General features: G+C 32.5%; 2 protein-coding genes across 2 annotated transcripts in view; one reads left to right on the top strand and one right to left on the bottom strand.

Moving 5' to 3' along the window:
• The window catches only part of LOC111705127 (uncharacterized), a 17,242-nt gene extending 5,728 nt beyond the window's left edge, over window positions 1-11,514 (top strand). The window contains exons 7-13 of the mRNA XM_023477582.1: window positions 2,860-2,944; window positions 3,738-3,833; window positions 5,974-6,020; window positions 6,542-6,587; window positions 8,003-8,156; window positions 8,774-8,857; window positions 11,387-11,514. Coding sequence (XP_023333350.1) covers window positions 2,860-2,944; window positions 3,738-3,833; window positions 5,974-6,020; window positions 6,542-6,587; window positions 8,003-8,156; window positions 8,774-8,857; window positions 11,387-11,514 — 640 coding nt within the window. The remainder of the gene's footprint in view (window positions 1-2,859; window positions 2,945-3,737; window positions 3,834-5,973; window positions 6,021-6,541; window positions 6,588-8,002; window positions 8,157-8,773; window positions 8,858-11,386) is intronic.
• Window positions 11,515-13,789: 2,275 nt separating this feature from the next.
• Window positions 13,790-16,793, bottom strand: LOC111705138 (uncharacterized). Its single transcript, XM_023477597.1, has one exon. The coding sequence runs from the start codon at window positions 16,288-16,290 to the stop codon at window positions 14,329-14,331; it is 1,962 nt and encodes a 653-aa protein (XP_023333365.1). The 5' UTR covers window positions 16,291-16,793; the 3' UTR covers window positions 13,790-14,328.
• Window positions 16,794-25,630: the final 8,837 nt, after the last annotated feature.

Raw genomic sequence — 25,630 nt, 5'->3', positions numbered from 1 at the left:
CGATAGATAGGACAATGGTGCAGACAGATAATTTTCAGTTTCTCTTGGTGCAGGCAGGTAATGCTTTTGTTACTCCCGGCCTTAGAGAGATATTTTCAGTTTCTCTTGGTTCAGACAGATAATTTTCAGTTTCTCTTGGTGCAGACAGATAATTTTCAGTTTGCTCTTTGTGCAGACAGGTAATTTTTTAGTTTCCTCTTGGTGTAGACAGATAATTTTTATTTTGCCCTTGGAACAGACAGATGATTTTCACTTTGCTCTTGGTACAGACAGGTAATTTTCAGGTAAACCAAGAGAGAAAGGACAAACCGATAGATAGGACAAACTGAAAGATAGGACAAACCAATAGATAGGACAAACCAATAGATAGGACAAAACGATAGATAGGAAAAACCGATAGATAGGACAAACCGATAGATAGGACAAACCAATAGATAGGACAAACTGAAAGATAGGACAAACCGATAGATAGGACATACTGATAGATAATACAAGCCAATAGATAGAACAAACCAATAGATAGGACAAACCGATAGATAGGACAAACCGATAGATAGGAAAAACTGAGAGATAGAACAAACCGATAGATAGGACAAACCGATAGATAGGACAAACTGATAGATAAGACAAACCAATAGATAGGACAAACCAATAGATAGGACAAACCAATAGATAAGACAAACCGAGAGATAGGACAAACTGAAAGATAGGACAAACCAATAGATAGGACAAAACGATAGATACGACAAACTGAAAGATAGGACAAACCGATAGATAGGACAAACTGATAGATAGGACAAACTGATAGATAGGACAAACCGATAGATAGGACAAAACGATAGATAGGACAAACTGAAAGATAGGACAAACCGAAAGATAGAACAAACCGATAGATAGGACAAACCAATAGATAGGACAAACCAATACATAGGACAAACCAATAGATAGGAAAAACTGATAGATAAGACAAACCAATAGATAGGACAAACCGATAGATAGGACAAACCGATAGGTAGGACAAACTGATAGAAAGGACAAACTGATAGATAGGATAACCCGATAGATAGGACAAACCAATAGATAGGACAAAGCAATAGATAGGACAAACCGATAGATAGGACAAACCGATAGATAGGACAAAGCAATAGATAGGACAAACCGATAGATAGGACAAACCGATAGATAGGAAAAACTGAAAGATAGGACAAACCGATAGATAGGACAAACCGATAGATAGGACAAACCGATAGATAGGGCAAACCGATAGATAGGACAAACCGATAGATAGGACAACCCGATAGATAGGACAAACCGATAGATAGGACAAACCGATAGATAGGACAAATTGATAGATAGAACAAACTAATAGATAGGACAAGCCAATAGATAGGACAAACCGATAGATAGGACAAACTAATAGATAAGACAAACCGATAGATAGGACAAACTGATAGATAGGACACCCCGCATGGTTGCAGAAAACCGAGAGAAAAATATTCGTTCGAAGATTTGCGTTTTGCAATAGTTTACATGATCAAATTTAGAAATTTAGTCCACACGTGACGTTACATAAATATTTTACTTCGCCGAGGGGAACATTATGTTGAGGAAGAGTTCATTTAAACTTTTTAATTAAAAACAAAATCTTAGAAAACGTATTAACTCAGAAAAGAGTTTGAATTCAAATTCTTAAAATACTTTGAATAAATCGGTGAGTACTTGTTAATGGTTTCCTCGGATTGTTACTGTCTCAAAACCTTCCTTGAGATATATTGAAATCCTATTTCAAAACCAAAAGGAATTGAGCCTTTGCCACAAATTCAGTTTTTGTAAAACCTATATCTTTGCAACCTTATGATGTAAACCTTTGATATTTCAAACATGCATTATTTGATCCAATAGCATTCATAGTTTGAAATATTAAAGGTCTACGACATTGGGTTGCAACAATATTGAAATTAGAAAATCAGAGTTTGTGGCAAAAACTCAATTCCTTTACATGAAAAAGAAGATTATTTCGAAAATAGAGGATTATGTATAATATTTGACTTTTTTATAAAGCTGAAAGTTGAACATTTTCTATGTACACTGCACAATTGCTTTGGTTTGTGTTAATTGAACTATTTTATATCATATAACTTGAAACTAGCAGTCGTCTTCCTATTCCACAGTTTTAACGTTACCACTGTGACTCTTCATGAAACAATTTTGTTTGTTTCTTTGACATTAGTTTAAAACTACCCCCACCACCCTTTTCAAAAATTTTCTGAGTCCAGAATTAATGAACAAGGCTGAACCGCATAATGATGCTTATCCACTTCTCTTCAGCTTGAACTGACGCACCAGAAAAAAGCTTAGCTAAGTCTTCCCAGTTCAACTAGTTCTCGCCATTCATAAAATCTGGTCATTAAACTGAACTGAATGGGATATACTTAATCCCGATTAAGCTGGAGATTAATAACAAGAGGAGAACAAGCATTATTTAATTTGGAGATTAAGAAAAAGAGGAGATTAAGCATTGATCCTGGTATCCACCATTCTATAGTTTTCAGCTCTGGTTGATTTTTTTTCTTCTGGCAAACTATAATTTTATTCAAATTTTTAAGATATCAAATATCACAATCCTATATATTTACTAAAGGATATTGTTTGATGTTATCTAAACCTAATCCTCCTCTTTATTCGCTTTCAATCTCATTATTTTAAATATCAAAGCAAAGCTCCATGACTCTAGTATAAATTTTGTTTTATCAAAACAACATTTCATATCTAAATAATGAGAATTAGTCAAAATATAGTTGAAACATATTTTTGTTGTTAAAAAAAATCATATATCATTTTGTATTTATATATTCTTAGAATTGTTATTTACAAATTTTCTGTAAATCCTGCGACGGAAAATATTTTAGAGGAATTCACTAACAAATATCAAAATAGATTTCAGGTAATTATTTCTTCTTCGACCTTTGAAATTACCTAGCTATTAAAGCTATTGATCTAGGTGGTACCTACCTCCCTACCTAGCTATTAAACCTATTGATCTAGGTGGTACCTACCTCCATACCTAGCTATTAAACCTATTGATCTAGGTGGTACCTATCTCCCAACCTAGCTATTAAACCTATTGATCTAGGTGGTACCTACCTCCCTACCTAGCTATTAACATACTGATCTAGTTGGTACCTACCTCCCTACCTAGCTATTAAACCTATTGATCTAGGTGGTATCTACCTCACTACCTAGCTATTAAACCTATTGATCTATGTGGTATCTACCTCCCTACCCAGCTATTAACATACTGATCTAGGTGGTAACTACCTCCCTACCTACCTATTAACAAACTGATCTAGTTGGTACCTACCTCCCTACCTAGCTATTAAATCTATTGATCTAGGTGGTATCTACCTCCCTACCTAGCTATTAAACCTATTGATCTAGGTGGTATCTACCTACCTACCTAGCTATTAACATACTGATCTAGGAGGTACCTACCTCCCTAACTAGCTATTAAATCTATTGATCTAGGTGGTGCCTACCTCCCTATCTAGCTATTAAACCTATTGATCTAGGTGGTATCTACCTCCCTACCTAGCTATTAAATCTATTGATCTAGGTGGTACCTACCAAGCTATTAAACCTATTGATCTAGGTGGTACCTACCTCCCTACCTAGCTATTAAACCTATTGATCTAGGTGGTACCGACCTCCCTACCTAGCTATTAAACCTATTGATCTAGGTGGTACCGACCTCCCTACCTGGAAACCTACCGAACCTACCTCGCAGCAGGAATAACTGGTTGAAAGCAAATATAAATAAGAAAAGACAAAACGAAGTAAGCATCACAATTACGGCATTTTATACAGGGTTACCCACAAAGGATGAGACTGTAAAGACGACCCAAAAATTCTCAAATTATCACGATTGGAAGCTTTCTTTTTTGTTGTTTCTGCACTCAATTGAGTGTGTTGATGGTTTACAAACGATGGTAGTGTCTATGACTATTATATACCTGGACAATGCCAGGCACTCGAGCTAGTTTATATATATATATGATAGGTAGGATAGTTTAATGAGATATAATGCCTGAACTCGACATTTACACTTAAACTTTTAATTTGAAGAAACATTACATACAGTAAACTCAATTCTGACTCTATATTGCATTTCCCCCTCTCCACATACCATTCCCCCTTTTAACGCATATTTCCCCTCCTAAGCCTTACAACTTTATTACTAAAGATTTCTCTCTGATTTTTGCATGCAGACCTGAATTGTGATATAGCTTTTTAATCCAAAACCAAAGTGGGGAAAAAATAATTTTTCCCCTGTCTAAAGTCATCAGCATCGGGTCGGGAAACTCAATTCTAGACTCTATTACTAGAGATTTCTCTCTGATGTTTGCATGCAGAGCTGAATTGTGATCTAGTTTTGAATCAAACAATTTTATAATTATACGCTGAAGTAACTTTATCAGTGGCCGAATTTAAAGAATTTGAGCGGCGGTTTAAATTTATGCCGCGGTTTAAATATGGTTGGTTCCACTTAAAATTGCATCAAATGTTTCAAGATTTAAGCCGGCGCTTAATTTAAACCAGGTTTTGGCGGATTTAAACCGCGGCTCAAATTCTTTAAATTCCATCTCTGGTTACATATTACAGATTAAAAACATTTTTGTTGTTCTCAATATCTTCTTATTTTTGTTATTCTCAATATCTTCTTATTTTTGTTATTCTCAATATCTTCTCATTTTTGTTATATTCTCAATATTTTCTCATTTTTGTTATTCTCAATATTTTCTCATTTTTGTTATTCTCAATATCTTCTTATTTTCTTTATTCTCAATATCTTCTGATTTTTATTATTCTCAATATTTTCTCATTTTTATTATTCTCAATATCTTTTTATTTTTATTATTCTCAATATCTTCTCATTTTTGTTATTCTCAATATTTTCTCATTTTTGTTTTTTTCAATATCTTCTCATTTTTGTTATTCTCAATATCTTCTCATTTTTGTTATTCACAATATTTTCTCATTTTTGTTATTCTCAATATTTTCTCATTTTTGTTATTCTCAATATTTTTTCATTTTGTTATTCTCAATATTTTCTCATTTTTGTTATTCTCAATATCTTTTTATTTTCGTTATTCTCAATATCTTCGCATTTTTGTTATTCACAATATTTTCTCATTTTTGTTATTCTCAATATTTTCTCATTTTGTTATTCTCAATATTTTCTCATTTTTGTTATTCTCAATATCTTCTTATTTTCGTTATTCTCAATATCTTCTCATTTTTGTTATTCTCAATATCTTCTCATTTTTGTTATTCTCAATATCTTCTCATTTTTGTTATTCTCAATATTTTCTCATTTTTGTTATTCTCAATATCTTCTTATTTTTATTATTCTCAATATTTTCTCATTTTCGTTATTCTCAATATCTTCTCATTTTTATTATTCTCAATATTTTCTCATTTCTATTATTCTCAATATTTTCTCATTTTTGTTATTTTCAATATCTTCTCATTTTCGTTATTTTCAATATTTTCTCATTTTTGTTATTCTCAATATTTTCTCATTTTAGTTATTCTCAATATCTTCTCATTTTCGTTATTCTCAATATCTTCTAATTTTTATTATTCTCAATATTTTCTCATTTTTATTATTCTCAATATCTTCTTATTTTTATTATTCTCAATATCTTCTTATTTTTATTATTCCCAATATCTTCTCATTTTTGTTATTCTCAATATCTTCTCATTTTTGTTATTCTCAATATCTTCTCATTTTTGTTATTCTCAATATTTTCTCATTTTTGTTATTCTCAATATNCCGGGGGGGTCCAAAAATCGTTCTCTAGGACAGACCCAGGAAACAGACAGTATAAATTCCGTACAGTCATCTCTGAAGTCTCATCCTATGTGGGTTAACCCTGTATTTACACAAACCTGATTCTTTTTATATTATTTCAGATTTTAATGCTGAATGATTGCTTCCTGAGGAACATTAACACAGCAAGGAGAGAATATAATTTTTGAAAAAAAAACATTTGAAAGACTTTTTTAGTCTGCGAGAAATAGATTATCATTACCAAAGTGAATACTGCACAGTGATCTTGCCAGGCTACATTTTTGCATGAGACCCGCTGGGTCAACTTTACAGTAGCTGGTCCAACAGTGGTATTAAAAACCCTTTTTTTGTTTCATCAGAGTCCTTCTGGGTCTCCGATCAAACCAATGATGTAAAAGGGATCGAGAAAAAAATTGCTTTCTTTATTTTAAGCCAAAAAGCTTCAAAAAGTTGAAAATCATCTTTCTATTGTTAATTTCAAAATCTTTTTTTTTTACTGGATTTAATTTTTAAAACTTTATACACGTATATTTGATCTTTCATATCGGATTTTTATTGAATTTACATCTAAACATAAGATTTCAACTCGGAAAAAAGTTTTTAAATTTTATTATGAACTTAAAAATAAATATTTTTAATTTATAAAATTTTGGATATGTAGATAGATACATATTATATTGATCTTTCTAGATATGTGACATTGGTTGACATTGATGAAGTTATTGTTCCAAAACAAGTAGGTTTATTAGAATAATATTATTTCAAACAAGTAGGATTATTAGAATAATATTATTCCTAACAAGTAGGTTTATTAGATTAATATTATTCCAAACAAGTAGGTTTATTAGAATAATATTATTCCAAACAAGTAGGTTCATTAGCATAATATTATTCCAAACAAGTAGGTTTATTAGAATAATATTATACCAAACAAGTAGGTTTATTAGCATAATATTATTCCAAACAAGTAGGTTTATTAGAATAATACTATTCCAAAACAAGTAGGTTTATTGCATAATATTATTTCAAACAAGTAGGTTTATTCTAATAATATTATTCCAAACAAGTAGGTTTATCAGAATAATATTATTTCAAACAAGTAGGTTTATTAGAAGTAGGTTTATTAGAATAAGAATTATAACACACAATGAGGTTTTTTATAATAAAAATTATACCAAAAAAGTAGGTTTCTTATGTTAAGTTTTTTACTTTTACTTCGTTTCTAAAAATGTGCTACGAACATTTTTATTGGGATTTTTTTTATTTTGCAAAATTTTGATTAAAAGGTTTATCCTGCCAGGATAATTATCCTGTCAGGATAAATACTTAATCGGAAAGTTTTTTAATTAAATCACTTAGTTTTTAATTGTAATAAAAACAATACTCAGAAATAAAGATACTGTCACTGTACACTGTCACTGTACACTGTCACTGTACACTGTCACTGTACACTGTCACTGTACACTGTCACTGTACACTTTACACTCTCACTGTACACTGTACACTGTCACTGTACACTGTCACTGTACACTGTCACTGTACGCTGTTCACTGTTCAGTAATTAATTAAATTATCGTCTTAATGTAAAATAGAACATATGTATGCTACTTTCTCAAAGGCATTTTCCCAAGGGCGACTTCCCAAGTGACAATGCCGGATGCGAGCACTGCGACTAGGACAGACTTTTGAAGTTGCCGCTTGGGAAATTGCACATTTGGGAAATTGCTACTCGGGAAGTATTTTTCGCGAACACTCCCTTTAAATGACGAATTAAATAGATAGAAAGTAAACAACAATTTTAAGAACGAACTATATAATTTTTTTAGAACGACTGATTGACAGTACAGGAGTATAGTAGAGCTAGTAGAGCAGACTTATAGATTTCGAGTGATGTACACTGAAAACCAGAAAACTGTGAAATAGGAAGACGACTTTACAGCAATACATGTATTTGATGTTGTACAAAGCCAAAAGATATACTAGACTCTTATTAAATCACTAGTAAAGCAAAATGTATCTGTTTACACTGCACAATTGTTGAGCCCTATGTTCATTGGACTATGCAAAGTCAGAATTTGAGTCTAAAATTCGTCTTCTTATTCCATGGAGTCTCTGGATCTCATGGTATCGGGTTTAAGATTTAATTTTCAGGGAAGCTGGCTGGACTTACTACAGACTCTGGAGATTCTAAATGCTTTGGATTCTCCGGATGCTTTCTGCTTTCAACATTTTTACTTTTTCAAACCAAAAAATATTTCAAGTCCCTTTTTTACTGTGTACAACAGGAGTGATCTTTCAACGCCAGGTATTGTAAACCTAGTTTCATGTGACCATTCGTTGAAACGAGGAGCATGTCCAATTCACAACATGTAGTCAGTATAGTCTGCATAGTCCGTGTCGTCCGTATAGTCCATATAGTCCATATTACGTCACCAGAACTGTAGCCAAGGGCAGTGCAGTATCGTTGTCATGTGATTCTCGTCTGTATCACGTGACAACGATACTGCACTTTCATTGGCTAAAGTTCTGGTGACGTAATAAACGGACTATATGAATAATATTATCAATTATATCTGTCAAAAATAGCATGTCCAATTCACAACGGTGCCCTAAAAAGCTTTGTCTAAATAAATCACTCTTTACTAAAACCCCACTATTCCTTCTGTCAGATTACTGCAGTACGCACCAAAAGCTTAGTTCAGAGTGAAATATGATTAGAAATCCACGTTTTGTTTTAGTAAAGATGATAATTTTCATTTGTGGTTTCTTTACTGAGAAACACTATTTAAGTTTCAAAAAGCCGCATTATCTTCACCATTGTTTTCAGATTTCAAGAGTACTGTCTTGAATGAGGCATGCCACACTTGAAAAAAGGACAACAATAATAATGTGAACAGTCTCTTTAATTGAAATATGTTGAAGGAGAGTTCAGTAAATGTTTTCATAAAGTTGAAAAAGTAGAAACAGTTCATAATCATCTGCCATTCACATGCCTCACACATCCAGGTAATGAACACGATAATACAGTGTTTATAGGTACTTTCCCAAAGGCATTTTCCCAAGGGCAACTTCCCAAGTGACAATTTCCCAAGTGGCAACTTCCCCATCACTAAAGTTTCAGTAGAAGTAAATATTTCCATGTACTGTTATAGCGCCGATTGAAGGATTCATGACTCTAATTGGATAATGAAATAGAAAGAAAGATAGATGTTACCGGACCGCCAATCGCCATACTATTTCTATTGGTTCAGAATAGACAACAGACACATGACTGAACCCTGATTGGATCAGGCACTATTGAGCTCGGCATACTAGAGTGCCATGAAGGAAAAACGGCATTTTCCCCATGAAGAAAGTATTAAATTGCACATTTGGGTAGTTGCCGCTTGGGAAGGTACCTAACATCGATAATACTACTACTAATAATAATAATAAGAATAATAATAATAATAATTTGATAATAATAATTGAATAAAAAATAATGAAAAAATTGGGAAAAAAGCAATACACAATTCTAAAACTAAAAAGCTCTTAAAAAAATATATGGAGTCACATGTGTCACATGCTTTTTTAAAATAAAAATTTGCATTTTTTTACATTTACACGACGTTCCTATTGAAATTTTTTAATCTCCTGTTGAAGAGTTGAACTAAACAATAAACATTGAACTCTCCCCTATTTTAACTCTAAGGGAAAATCGTGAGCGGTCAAAATAGCCCGACTGGGATTAGGGGAATGATAAATAGAAATGTCAAAAATAAACCATACAAATTATCTTATTATCTAAATTATCAACAACAGATTATTTTGTATTTAACCTTTCAACAGTAGACTTTTGATAGAGTTGATATTTCTCAGCAAATAGTTTTGACCATGATTACCAAATTATCATTATTATCAAATAACACACAGGGTGTCCCACGGAACATGACAATTGGAGAATAGTTTTAAATGTCTTCTTCCATAATTTGTTAAGTTCTTTGCCACAAAAGAGATTAATTATCATTATTAAGAAATATAAAATGGCAGTCATTTAATAGTAAAATTTATTTCAAAGTAAAATATATTTGAGTAAAAGATTTTGCTAACGAAATAAACTGCTAAAAGCCATTAATATCTAATATGATATGTAGAAGAAGACATTAAAACAATTCGCCAACTATCAGGTTTGGTGGGACACCCTGTAGGTTGTAATAAGCTTTGTGCATTGGTGTCAAATGTTACAAAATTCCAACATTTTTTTAGTGGACAAGACAGGACCAATTAAACAGTATCAAAAAGAAAATATAACTAATAATACTTTACACTAATTTCACTGAAACCTTAAAAGGAATTGTGTGCGAAAAATGAAAGGGGATATATGCTGATATCGAAATGAGTTCCTTATCACTCGCTAATAATTTTACTTCTATTGTTGTGTCTATCAGGCGAAAATGGGTGAACGTACATCTTATACCTCAGGGCCAGGGGCGTACGAGGGGGGGGGTGGAGAGGGGGGGCAAAAAAAATTTAAAAAAGGTATTAATATTTTTTCAAAAAAGGGGTTTTTAAGGGGGGGACCAATGTTGCCAAGGGGGGGACCAACAAATTTTTTTTGCGCGCTTACGCGCGCACATTGTGCCCCCCCTAAACAAAAGCCCTCGTACGCCCCTGCTCAGGGCCTAGCGCTTGTACAAATTAACATAGTTGCATTATTCCATTCAGATCGTAAATAATTCAATTAAGTTTAAATTTAAGCATTCAGATATTAAAACCTTTAAGTATCGATTCGAATTCAATTAATTTATTTGTTTTATATACCATGTACTTTAAACGACGATTTTTTGTCGCTAGGTGTCCCTCCCATGTGGAAACCCTGAAACATCGAGAGCAGAGACACCTAGCGGGCAAATAATCGTTGTTTATCGTGTAAAAAAAAATGTTTATGAAACTATATATACGAATGCATCAAATTGAATTTGGCATTTACTGTGGAATAATCTAACTTTGTGAATTTGTAAGGACAATCTGTTCGTTAACCATTTTCTGCTTATAGACAAAGGCAAAATTAGTAGCCATCGATATCGAATTTGAATCCGACATCAGCCTATACCACCTTTCATTTTTCGCGAAGACTCCCTTTAAATAATTTGGTCGAAAGAACCTGGGCCCGAATGTAAATAACTCAAGCTAAAGGTCGCTGAACAACATACCGCCGATTCAAATCTTAAATCTCAAATTCAAACTTTCAGATTTATAAATGATTGGAACCGGCGCTGCTGGCGGCGGGAGGTAGTTCATCGACCTCTCCGAATTCAATAAATTCGGTATAGTTTTGCTGAATTATATTGCAGTACTAAGCCTAGCTCGTGGAGTGTCACAATTGTTGTCATTGGATATTTTAAATGTAGAAAAATACCGTTCCATAACTTTAAGTTTCAATATAGATACAATATCGTACTAATCGTCCAAAATTGTCTTTAATGGTCTAAAACTTTTAGGGGGGAATACAAAATTTCATTTATGGTCAAATTGTTTAAAATATTGAATGTTTAGACAAGAAGGACTGCTTTGTTGACTTCACAGATCCAGTATTAGCCAAGTTGCATCATTATAGGGCATTTGCCATTTTATGTTGCGCGCGCATGCCCCGTAAAATTCCAAAACAAAGAGAGGGGAATTGAATTTTGTAGATCCAGAAATATAATATCTGTTGGATGCCTGCGTAGAGACTGGCAGCTGGTGGGGTCTTAAATGTAAGTCATGTGGCCGCAGCGCTTGGCCCAGAAAGTGTCTTAACCTGACCTATAACCCTAAATAAATACTAATTTCTGGATCTACAAAATTCAATACCCCTCTCTCTGTTTTAGAATTTTACGGGGCATGTGCGCGCAATATAGAATGGCAAATCCCTCATTATAGAGGTACTTTTATATCTGTATTATTTTTTTTAACTTTTGTTGTCACTTCTTGGTAAATTTCATTACAGCAAGTTGAATGCTGTATATCATAACATTATTATTAAGAATAGAATTTCTTGAAATTGTTTCTGTTTAAATTAAAATGATTGAAATTAAATCTTATTTAATGCACTCAATGTCGGAGATGCTATATCAATTGGACTACTTACAATCTGAACTACTCAGCAACACAACTGACATTAAATTAACATCAAATTTACAATTTTTTAGGGTGTTTTATGTCGATTTTGACATCGCTAAAAGACATCAGATTAATGTAAAAACAAACCCCTTTTAGTATTAATAGGACAGTCGTTTTATGTATTCAGAGTGATGTCAAGTATCCTTAGATTATGTCAATTTCATGTTTGTTTGATGTCATTTTGAATGTTTGAGTCATCATAATGACATTATTTGACTTACTATACCCTTCTATCCAAATTATGATGCCAAACATCTCAATGACCTTCAAATAATGTCACAACATTTAAATTACGTCAAAATAATGTCACTTAACATTTTAATGTTGTCCTAGGACCCTATTCTTATCCAATTGACATCACTTAAAACCACAAACCTAAATATTTCACTTCTTAACCTTGAGAGAGCAATCCTCCTGCATTACATTTTCAACATTTATCTGTATCTAATGTCGTTTTACAAGCAAATAGTTTTACCAGTGGCATATTAGGGGGAATGAGTCTGTGTACACTGCACAATTGCTGTTGTTCATCATCATCAGACTATTTAAAATCATAAATCAAATCTAAAAATCGTCTTCATGTTCCACAGTTTTAAGGGTCTCACTGAAACTTCAAGCAACAGCCATAGAAACCTAGAATTTAAAATAATAAATAAATAAAAAATGTTGCAGCTTTATGACATAATTAAATTAAAGCTATAATTCATGAAAATCAGTAATGTTATAAATCCAAATATTTATCACAAACAGGTTATATTTTTGACTTCGCTATTGATATTTGGAGGGACGCTACGTCAAAAATTATATTATTGCTCTCCGTTCAGAACCTTTTTCTCAACTAAAGAATACTAGGAGTTTAAGTGGAGTAAATCGATCTAATCCGAAAAGAAAACCTAAGCCTTCGTGTTGAATTGCTGGAACTTCTAAGAGATTCCTGCCTTTTAACTTTCTGAAAATAAAACCATTAGAATTTCTCCAATCTAATCATATTTAGACTAAACTAGGCAAATTAGAACGAAACATAGAAATAAATCCATTATAGAACTATTTTAGCTGCCAAATTGGACTTATATGATTCCGAATTCTGTTTGTACCATAAAGATACCGAATCAGTGTGCCACCTTCCATTAATTTGAATTTCTTCTTTGGTCATTCCATTATCAAATCCACTGGAAACTCCGCCACCTTTGGAACTTTTTTCAGAATATTTGAAAGTGAACCCTGCCTTCTCCAACATCTTCTGTGACCCAGCCGTTGAATTGGATCTACAAAGACTAGTTCTTCCATCAGCCATCTGAACTGTTGAAGTTACTTCCGATCCGTCGACTATTCTTGTAACGTCTCGATTTCTGATACGAAAATTGATAAAATTTTTGTCCTCAATTCCCGAATCACTGAAGTGTAACCCAAAACGCTTGAAATAAAGTCGGGTTAACCTGACTGAGCAATAGTCAGTGTCCGTACTATCTAAAACTGCAATATTACGTTATGGTGTTGATCATTCTTAGCTCCCGGAAAATATATTGTTATATGAGATCCACGGTCCGTAAAATGAAAAGCTTGCAGTTTTGAATAACAATCAAATCTACAAAATGTTTTAAATTTGATAACTTCTTTGAACACTGATCGGAAAAGTTCTCCATTAATCAAATATATGCCGTGAAGAAAAGGAAAAACAAATTTATCGATCAATACTCGAATAATGGCCGAATCTATAATTTCAGGTTTCTTATTGGGCGGTTTCTGCAAAGCTGAAAATCTTTGACCTCCTTGAATTAACAGTAAAACTCAGCCATAAAAAACTGTGTCTATTCTGTCTAATATTTTTTCTAACCATGATAGAGCTGGTTTTATATTACACCAAAATGAATAACTAAAATTCTGATCTCCGGCAAACCCTAGAAACATCTCCAGATCGTTCCTAGAAAAACTGGCAATATCCCGGTTCGTTTCTGCCAAAAACTTTGCGAATTTTCCAATCACTGACTTATAGTTTGAAATAGTCCCCTCTGCTAACGAATGATTTAATAAGTTATAAATTTCTCCAAGATCTGAAACTTTTCACACTGCCGGCCTAATTTCACCCCCGAGCATTAAAGGGGCCGATAGGTTCTTTGAAGGAACTGTAATTTGTATTGAATTAATATCCTGTGATAAAAGAACATAGTTCTCTCCTGAATGACTATCTCGAATCTGTGTGCCCTGGATCGCCACATCAATTCTGTTCTGCTCAGATATAACTTCTTCCTCCCTGCCAACTGTCAAATAAAAGTTAGGAACATCCATTCTGAAACATGAAAAACAGTATAAAATGTACCTAAATGCAACATAGAAATTTACCAATCAACCATTAAACAATTATCTAATTGATTGGATTTAATTAATATCGCAAGCATAGAAAAATTCTTTTTACCGAAAAAAATTGAATTTTTACAAGCGTTGGAAATTGAAAAAACAGGTTGAAAAATATAGTATTTTGAAATGAATCTTGCTAAATAAACTCCACGCTTTATAAAAGGCCAAAAATTTGAACTTTTCCATATTGGCAAAATGACAATGCTAGTAACGTTAACAAAAGATAAAATATGTTTAATAGTTTGAATGATTAATTTTGGTGGAGGACAACACCAGTAAACTTCTGAACGTATTAAAGTTTGAGCAAAAAAATCAATACCAGCCGTTCCAACTTGAGGAATTTTTGAAAAAAACTTTAAACATTTTGAATTTGAGTTTGAAGAAAAGCAATCCACAGTCGGAACAACGTTGAAGTAATTCAAAATGGCATCATAAGAAATTTTATCAATCGACCATTCATCAGTGCTGGAACTAAATTTAGAGCCTAAATCAGCTAACTGAATTTGTATAGAAGTACGAGGACTCCATATCGGAATAATTTTAATATTGTACTGAAACTCGAATTGTTTAATTCGTAAAACAACTTTCTGAATTTGAGATTTGCGTGAACCACGTTTCAAAAAGGCGAAACAGCACTGTGAATCCGTCATCCAATAAATTATGTGATTTGACAAAGATTGAAAATAAACCGGTTGAGAAGAGAGAGCCTTTTCTACAGCAAGTAATTCTCTTAAGCCAGAAGAGCTAAGAGCTTCGTATTCGTTAAAAATAAATTCTTCACCAATCTCAAAATTATCGTTTTCATATATAAAGGCAGAATTGTCAGAAGCGTCGGAAATAAACAATTTACAATTTTTACGAAATTCTTCTTCAACAATACAAGATTTAAAAAATTCTATTTCGGTATGTTCAAAAATTTTAATTGCTGTATTAGAATTTTTTATGAAATTTCCATTGTACTTGAACATTATATCACGAAAAAACTTAATTTCAGATAAACATTGTTGATCGAGCATAAACTTTACATTCCAGCAAAAATCTGTGACATGTTTACCCAAATAATGATGACAATAGCGCATGCAAGCTAAACAAACATTGCCATGAGATTTAGTCAGATCAGTAATCATTCCAATTAAAGCGGCAAAATCCACAGCTTTAATAAATTTTCTTTTTTCGTACATTAAAATTATGTTCCTGATGCTCTCATCGAGATAATTAAGTTTATAAACAGGAGCGAAATACTTCATCTGAACAGTATCAATTATTACACCCAAATATTTGAGACTTTGAGTAGGTAACAAAACAGACTTGTTCCAATTAATATTCCAACCACTGAACTGAACAATCTTAAGAACAAACTCAACATGCATTTTGCAAGAAGAATATGAATTCGAAACTATCTTTCCATCATCAATATACATTGAAAAATAAATGCCAAAATTCTTAACAAAAGATTTTAAAGGCTTGATCAACTGATCTACAATATAAACGGCATCACTGAACCCGAACATTAAAACAGTAAACACATAATATTGAAAAGTTCCATCATCTTCAAACATTTTAAAACCAAAATATTTATACTGATCAGGGGCTAACTTTACATGATGAACATGATGATACATATCAGCTAGGTCGAAAGATGCCATAAATTGATTGGGTTCAATCAAAGGCTCACAATAATCTAAATTATCCAAATGTGAATGATGTTTAACTATTCTGGGATTAATAAAACGAGACATATCTAAAACCAGTCTTAATTTAATTTCTCTCGTCTCTTTGTTTAACTTTTCAGCAACTGACAAAGGATTTACAATTAAAGGAACTGAAGAAACTTTCTTTACACGGCCTAATTTTTCCCACTCTTTAATTTTTTCTTTTAAAAATATTGAATGTTTTTTTGCACTATTGTTATTATCTTCTTCGTAAAAATGGTTAGGGACCATGCCAGGTTTAAATTGCAAAGAAAGTCCAGAATTCAAAATATTTATCACTGTAGTTCCAGCTTTCAGAACTTCTGCATAAAATCAAACACTTTTAGTATTGTGAATACAATTTCCAGAGTTTGAAAAGGAAAAAACTTGATTTTCAATTTTGCTTAAATTTTTGATTAAAAGATTGTCCTGAATTGAAGAATCTGAAACACTGCTACAAGGACCGGTCTCAAAGGAAATCCCTCATGATTTCTTTGTATTGAAACCTGCAGTTGACTCAGTAATGCCCGAGGAGATGATAGGGGAAGGAGTTGTCAGGAGCTCTTGGGTTAGTGCACGCTCTCTCCCAATGACCGAGCTCGTAGCAGTTGTTGCACCCGTTGACAGAAGGAGGAAACTTTGGTCTGGAATTCCGAAATCCTGATCTCCTACCAACAGCTTGACCTCCATGGCCATAAAAGTTCCCTCCCTGAGTAACAAATCCTTGCCCAGAAGGATAGCCCTGGCTTCCACTGTAGTAATTCTAACTCCGTAGGTGCACCGTCAGCCACAGTGAGGTCATTTAATTTTCTCAAACAATCTTCCCACTTCACTCTACTAGAATTTGTATCCTTCAAAGAACTAAGAAGCAGCTTCCTCTCAAGTACCCCTTTGTCGTCGTCCTAACCTCCAACTGAATAACTGCTAATCTGCATATGCACCGCCATTCTTCCTTCATATACTGAATCCAAAGGATCCGTCAAAAAACTGTATTCTCCTGCCATAATTCCTTTAGATGTAACTGGTTTGAAAATAAATACAGTATAAAAACATAAATTTAGAAAACTGAGAAAAACAAAAAAAAAATTTTTTGCAGTAAAATCCAAAACAAAAATTTTTGTGCCTTGAAATTATCTAAATGTTCGAATCTTCTGGACCATTCTGTCCCTTGATAGTATCTAGAAATTTGAATCCTTTGAATTATTCTGCCCCTTAAGAATATCTGAAAGTTAATATCCACGGACCATTCTGTCCCTTGAAATTATCTATAAGTTCAAATACCCTGGACCATTCTGTCCCTTGATTTTATCTATCAGTTCAAATCCTTTGGACCATTCTATTGCTTGAGATTATCTATAATCAAATCCCCTGGACCATTCTGTCCTTTAATTTTTATCTATAAGTTCTAATCCTCTGCTGGGCCCTTGACATTATCTATTAGTACAAATCCCCTGGACCATTCTGTCCCTTGAGATTACTATAATTTCAAATCCCCTGGACCATTCTGTCCTTTGAGATCATCTGTAAGTTCAAGTCCCCTGGACCATTCTGTCCCTTGAATTTATCTATCAGTTCGGTTCCCTTGGACCTTCCTGTGCCTTGAAATTATCTATAACTCAAATTTTTGGACCATTCATTCTGTCCCTTAAAATTATCTAAGTTCAGACCCCCTGTACAATTCTGCCCTTGATTTTAAAGTTTGAGTCCCCTGGACCATTCTGTCCCTTAATTTTTTCTATAGTTCAAATTCTCTGGACCATTCTGTCCCTTAATATTATCTATAAGTTCAAACTCTCCTGGACCATTCTGTCCCTTGAGATTATCTAGTTCAAAAAATCGTGGACCATTCTGTCCCTTTATATAAAAATTTTTCACGCCGTCTATCCAATATAAACTATATTGAAAATCTTAAAACAAGTACAAAACAAAATCATAACGGAAGCACTCGATAAAAATAACAACCCGATAAATGGTCTCCATTGGTCTCCAATATCTTTATTGGTCTCTGCTGGTCTCCATATAATGTTTATGAAAATTTGTGTACAAACTACTCAACTAAAAATAGAAATAAAACTTGATAAATGGTCTCCGTTGGTCTCCATATAATGGTTTACAAACTACTCAATTTAAAAATAAAAATAAAAACCCAATAAATGGTCTCCATTGGTCTCCAATATCTATATTGGTCTCCGTTGGTCTCCATATAATGTTTACGAAAAATTTGTCTACAAACAACTTTAATAAAAATAAAAATTTATAAATAAAAATTCCAATAAATGGTCTCCATTGGTCTCCAATATCTTCATTGGTCTCCATAAAAATTTTTAAAAATTTGTTACAACCCACTCTAATTAAAATAAAATATCCCAATAAATGGTCTCCTTTGGTCTCCAATATCTTCATTGGTCTCCGTTGGTCTCTATATAATTATTACAAAGAAGATTTATTACAAACCACTCTAATTTAAAATAAAAATATCCCGATAAATGGTCTCCAATATGGTCTCCATAGGAAATTGACGTAAATAAATTGTAGTTGTAGCAACATTTTTTAAAATTTGTTTCTTAATTTAATTTTTTTAATATAATATTCAAAAATTATGTTTATTTGAAAACTAAAAATATGTTTTCCTTTTATTAAGTTTTTTGTAAAAGATATGTTTTTTCAACAAATGAAAGTTGAAAAATTACAAAAATATTGTAAAAACATATTCATTCATTGTTGATTAAAGATTAACTTATTTTGACATTGATTTGTAATTTTTTTTTATAAAAAAAATTCTATTATGATGTGAAATGAAATAAATCAAAATTTTAGGATAGGAGTTAGGGCGTATACCGGCCCCCGCCCCCCGGCCATGCTGCAGCTAGTGCGTTCCAACCTATCCCCCGCTCACCTAGGAATCAGGCCCGCGCCCCTCCTGCCAGTGCCAGAGGCAGCCTAGTAGAACAGGTAATTTAGTAATTAGTTCACTTCTGACTTCAGTTCAGTGAAAACTTCTGTTATACATCGGCTCGACAATTGTGAAGAAACAATCTCAAGAACTGACGAGAGTGAACCCAGACCAAATATATTTTCAATAAATGTGGAACTAACATCTACTTTTTACTCTACAGAGGTTTGGTCCATCAACATCACCGAATTTTAAATCGCTCAACAATTATCAAGAGAACTGGCCAATCTGCACCACTGACATATAAAGAAGATAAAAACGAATTTTTTTCAGTGAATACGTTAGTTGTTAGTTTCTTTATTTCCTAACAAATATCACATTTTCGGGTAAAACAAGTTATCATCAATCATCATCAGCATGAATAAAAAGTGTTGTACTTGTTGGGGGGAGGGGACAGTAGAATGCCAAATGCTATTTTGTACTGTTTACGTATTTATTCAATAAATCTTGTTTAATTACCAATTTGTTTTTTTCTGTTTGTGTTTTTATTTAATTAACTTAATATGTGTATAATTAATGTGGAAGTTTTTTCAAATTATTCAAAAAATCTGAATAGTTTATCCAGAAATTATGATTCGAGAGCTGCCGCATTTGGCCGCTAGGTGGTGTCTACTCTAAAATAGAGATGGCGCGAATATGTATCCTGAAATTGTTATATTTTTATCCACTTTTTCTTAATAATAATGACTTGCATTATTAACAGTTTTAAAAATATTGTTCTGCATTCAGTTTTTCTTATAAAAATAATAAGAAAATGTGTATTTTTTTTTATTTCCGCCGTTTTCAAAATATTCAAAATTTAGGGATAATTTATCAAGAAAATCTGCTGTGGTTCGCTTTTCCAAAAATTCTTATTTTTTTATTACGTTTTAATATTTACAGTGTAGTTATAAAAGGACACACAGTCCAATGAAATTGCTACACAGGCAATTTCTTAACCAGGATTAACTCCCCGGTTCTAAAGGAAGAATAAGAAAGAAGAAGGAAGAAAGAAGAAGAAAGAAGAAGAAGAAAGAGGATGGAGAAAGAGGATGGAAAAGAAAGAGGATGGAGAAGAAAGAAGGAGAAAGAAGGAGAAAGAAGAAAGGAGAAAAAAGGAAGAAGAAGGAAGAATGTGGAAAAAGAAGGATGAAGGAGAAAGAAGAAAAAAGAAAGAAAAGAAGACATGAAGATAAAAAGGGAGAGTAGAATAGAATAGTAGAAGAATAAATGAATAAAAGAATAGTAGAATTCAGAAGGATTCAGTCCTGGATAAGTTTGATAGCAGACGGATTGTACCTGGATTGATATGTCTTGAGCAGGGGCGGACATAAGGATTCTGTAGGGGGGGGGTAAATATTTTTAATTTGGCGCGCGAAGAATTTTTTTTTACCCCCCCCTAGAATTTTTTTTACCCCCCCCCCCTAGAAAAATATCATGATGTATATCAAATTATTGGTTTTAATTGGGGTTGATTTGCATTTTCCACTCATTTCTGGGATTTACAAACTCAATCTAATAAAGGCTTCATGACATACCTTTCAGCTTTCACCTTGTTTTATATCCTTCATTATAGTCATTCATTTTACATTAACTACAAAGATCTGTAAAAAAACTGAATTTATTTAATTTTAACTAAACTTTTTACCAAACATTGACAAAAAAGGCAGTAATATAAAAAAAATAGTTTTACTCTAAGAGGAAAAAGATGTTACTTTTTAAAATCTTTAGAAAAGCTACTCTGCAAAACTTTGAAAGAAATACATAAGAGAGGGAGGGGGAGGGGGGGTTTATAAGTGGAAGGGAGGAATGGTTTAATTTAATGTTAAATCTTCCTCATTTAATGTTGCAAAATACAATTTTTGACAGAGAAAAAATGACATCAAAATAACCTCATACGACGCCATTGAAAATTTTGTCTTTTAAAGATTTGATTTTGCTATTTTTTCCATTTCAAATAGTTTACAAGCAGTATATAAAGGAATTACTACCAAGAAAAAGTTGTAGTGATGAAATTTGATCTTGAACAAAAACAACAAAAAAAAACGTTAAAAAATGTAAAAAACCATTAAAAAACGTCTTGAAAAAAGTGATGTCAAAGTGATGTTATTATACATAAGGGATTCAGCAGTGGCGTCTCTTGTCTTACGGGGTAACGCTCAATTGCATTTTTACGACACCAAATCGGAAATAAAAAATTATTTAACATACTTTGAATTTATTCAGTTGTTCAAATAAGGTTATTATTGATTCATAATTTAATCCTCATACACAAAAAAAGTTTAACATTATAAAATTTAAACCAGCAAATTGAAGCTGTTTAGATGAGTTATTAATTTAATTATTTTGGACAGAAAAACCTTAAAAAAATTTGAATAATACTTTGCTAGTCCATTCAACCATTAGTCCAATTGACATAGCACCAGATAATTGCATCTCATGATTTTGGTAAAAGTTACAATGAAAAAGTGGTATGAAACAAAGGAAATCTAAAGCCTTAAAACTGATGCGAGTAAATCTACAGAGAATAGTAAAAAATGTATTTACAAGTAGAAAAATTAACAAATAAAAATGATAACTAATGAATCATGGAAAGCCGTAGCTCTCTGATGGACTCTCCACCTTTCATTCACCTTGTACGACATCTTAATCTTCCGTCTTCAGACTCTTCGTGAATGCTGACTCTATTTCAGTTTTAGCCCAGGCTGATCCTATTTTCTCCTTCTAAGCCTTGGTTCTTGTCTATTGGCTCGAATTTAAACCAGAATCATGAACAATGGTGGCTTCAGCTTTCCACTCGTTCAAACATACGTTCAAAGTTTGTTTTTACAAAAGAGCTAATACATTGTCCTGCTTAGGCCGGACTACTTGCAATCTGAGCTTAGCTCTGGGACTGTATGAGGGCTAAAGAGGTTACATCAATGGAACTATCCAATCTGAATTTAGCTACGGGTTTGTATGAGAACTGAGGGGGTTACATCAACTTTTAGCTATTGAACTCACACCGGTTACAATAGATGAACCAAGCATTGATAAAGCCAAATATTATAACCCCTGCCCTCCCAAATAAAAAAATTAAAAACAAAATGCTTTTTATCGCTTGTTTTTCACTTCAGTTCTTATTATTACACATGATTAAGTACATTACATTTGAACTTGTTGACAATTGTAAGTTGTACATTTTGCAAACATATTTGCAACAAACATAAATATATAATAACAAAAATCTAATATATTTTTAAAAAGTTAATCTTAAATGTCATCTTGAAACTTTCAACAGCATCTTTCAACAATAGAAACTCATCTATATATGACAGAAATGCGATGTGGCTTACTATCCATAGAAATAATCCATAGAAATAATCCTTGCTTCAAGTTTTTAGATTATTTTTTCTAAAAGGCTTGAACCTTTTCGATAAAGAAAAAATGTCTGTCCTCAAAATGTTATAGCACTGCGAACCAAAATGTTTTAGAAATATATGCCGTAGGAAAATTTTTTTACTTCTTCATTAAGAAGGTTGATTTGATGAACTTGTTTTTCCATAATTAGTTTGTTCTGGCATATTCTTAGTTGTCTATCATTTAATTTACTTTTCTGCTGAAGTTGGAATAATTAGATCTTACCCTTATTCATCTTTATTATAAAGAAATATAAGAAAAAATATTAATATTAAAAGGGACTGTAAAGAAAAAATTAAAGGGGGTATAAGCTGAAACCCAAGCTGTAGTATAAACTATCAAGAGGTTTTTTATACAAAAAGACGAGTTAGATCTGCCAAACTAATCAGTGCATTTGGTTTGGCTATGTGATGATAATTAAATGACATGTTACACTATTCAACATTTATTTTAAACCAGTTTATACAAAAAGATAATACTACTTGTAGTTGTTCGTCTCGCTGTTGTTGGTGATGGAGGATATTAGCATGTACAAGTAGTTGACATGTATGAGTCCTCTATTGTACAGAGGCTTTTGCACTGAACCCGAGTACTTCCCAAGGCTGTGCAACAATCTCACCCAATTTACCAAATTCTATAAAGAATATATTAGATGAATAATTTACATCAATTATAAGAAAATATAATACCTAACCCCTCTGAACGGCGCCCTCTGATCTTAAGATATCCCAGAGGAACCTGAAATACTTAGGTTTGCTCCTATTATTATTTGAATTTGATAATTTTTCATTTGTAATAGATATAATTGATAATATAATAAATATGTCCGTTCATGTGACCAGAACTCTCACCAATGGCAGTGCAGTATCATTATCACGTGTCTCTGTCTGTATCATTTGAACAGTAAAAATAATATCAGCGAGCCTAAATTTTTCAGGCTTCTTTGGGATATCGTCGTTTTCAGATTGGTCGTGTATTTCCTGAATATGATCTGTTTAAACCTACAATTTTTATACAAATTGTTATATAAATATATACATTTTTGTATACATTTGACACAGTATAAATTTCACGACCAACTCCTAAAATGCTTAGGTTTCACCCTTTATCCCCTTTAATTTTTCCTTTACAGTCCCCTTAATAATATCAATGTTTAAATAATAATATTAATATTAAATCTATGATTTCAATTGGATCAAATATTTTAAGATATTGCAAAGATATACTGAATGGAAAATTAGTGAGCGTTCAGTTCCTGTCAATTGACAGTTTTTCTCTGTTTCCGTGTTTTTGTTTATCCAGCTGTTTGAAACCTTGGTAGAAATGAGAATTTGAAATTCGTCTTCATTATATTGATTTATACGACAACTACTGTATGCTAATCAATGTTTACCCTAGAATCCTGTGTTGGTATTCTGGATAGAAGATGTTCTGAATTTCAAGAAAATACAATAATGGATCAGTCTCTGAAACGATATCAAACGATATTACAGTGAGATCTGAAAAATAAAAATAAACTGCAAAACGTCTTTGATATCTTATATGTTAAGTGGATGAAGACATTAGTGTCGTCTTTAGTTTTTAAACAGTACATATATTTGCTGAAATTCTTAACCCTATCCCTGCTGGGGTACTTGAAAACCAGGATACGCTCTAAATCCTCTAAATCTCATGTTTAATGTCCAAATATGACAAATGATACATCATTGGAAAGCTCTTGTGCACTACTTTTAGAATCTGCAAAAAAATTGCAAATTTGCAAAAATTGAATTTCTAGTTATATAGTAAAAATGTTTGCAAAAAAAATTGTCCAAAAATGATGTATTATACATTTTTGAAAAGCCCTTGACCATGCCATTTCAAATATGCAAAAAGTTTTGCAAAATAACCTGATTTTTAATCAAGAAAAACTAAAAATGTGCAAATTTCCTTTGACAGGTTGTTTGCAAAAAATTTGCAATTTTTTTTCGCAAAACTTGTGTAATCCGTTTTCTTATGTCATAGGCTTTCCAAAAAGCTAAATTTTATCGAAATCTGACAAGTGAAAGTGGGTCAAAACAAAGATTTAGTTTGTTACAGGAAAAAGAAGTCATTCAGGCAGTATGCCTGAGGACTCGGGCAGTTAGTATTAAAGCCCGGTTTTAGGCCTAAAGGGAGGGATTTGGGTATGTAGGAAAAGTCAGAAAATTTCAACAGCCTCAGACCAATACTTTTTGAGTTATGTAAAAAAAAACTACAGGGGGGGGTCAAATTGACCCCCCTCCAGCAGGAATAGGGTTAAAAATAAATGCCTTAATTTCTAATTTTCTAATCCAATATATCGTTTGCACTAATGATTGATCGTACGAACGTACATAATTGTACAAACATGCATTCGGACTAATGTTCATTTGCATTACATACAAATGAACACTTAATTGTTCAATCAAACTAAAATCCGCGTGGAAGATTTTTAGAGCACGTGGAGAACTATCTTTTTAAATTCTAGCAAAATTTGGCTCATTTAATTAATCATTACTAAATTCTAATTAAAAATGCGTTTTTGTGCAGTTAAGGTTTCGTGAATATATTGACACTTTAAAAAGTTACTTGGTATGAAATTTACGAAAATATACATTTGAATTTCCGAGCCGGGTCAACTTTTCCGGTCACAGTTTGTACTGTATCGCCTAGACATTGGGTAAATAAAGCAGACACTCAATAGGACTAGCCGGTGCAACAAGGTTGACGCGGTTAGACTTTAGGTTGAATTTACTTTTACTGAAGAGTCAGAGGTGCATGAGATGCTTATACAATAATTCATATCACCGTTTGAAAGGTCCAAAGCAAATAAAAAAGCTATGTTTAGATTGTTCGAGTCATTGTCATGCAGATGTAAATTATTTTTCTTTAAAGCTCGTGAAACGGTCGGAAAGCATAGGAAATAAACGATGAAAAAATTATCAATAAAAATTTCGTTTTTTCTGGGACTTTTCCCGTTTAAAAAAATCACCGGCAATCTCGTCAGACTAAAGTAAAAATAACATCATATAATAAGTTTGAATATTCTTTTTGGCACTCTACTTGTCACGAATCGTTATCTTCAATGCNCACCCAAAAAAACTGTTTTAAAAAAACATTTATTAATAGTTACAAACACATATACAATACATAAACAATAGAAAATATATTTGTTTTATCTAATATTTCCTAATTGGACGAATTCTCTTTTATGATATTTTTGATGGTTTTTTATAGGATTTATATTCACAATATTTAGAT

This window comes from Eurytemora carolleeae, unplaced genomic scaffold (genome assembly GCF_000591075.1).
Source record: "Eurytemora carolleeae unplaced genomic scaffold, Eaff_2.0 scaffold652, whole genome shotgun sequence".
Classification (NCBI taxonomy): domain Eukaryota; kingdom Metazoa; phylum Arthropoda; class Copepoda; order Calanoida; family Temoridae; genus Eurytemora; species Eurytemora carolleeae.
This window is presented reverse-complemented; position numbering and strand designations above follow the sequence as displayed.

Excerpts from the sequence above, each read along its gene's own strand:
- LOC111705138 (XM_023477597.1), bottom strand. The coding sequence starts at position 16,290 with ATGGTCCCTAACCATTTTTACGAAGAAGATAATAACAATAGTGCAAAA.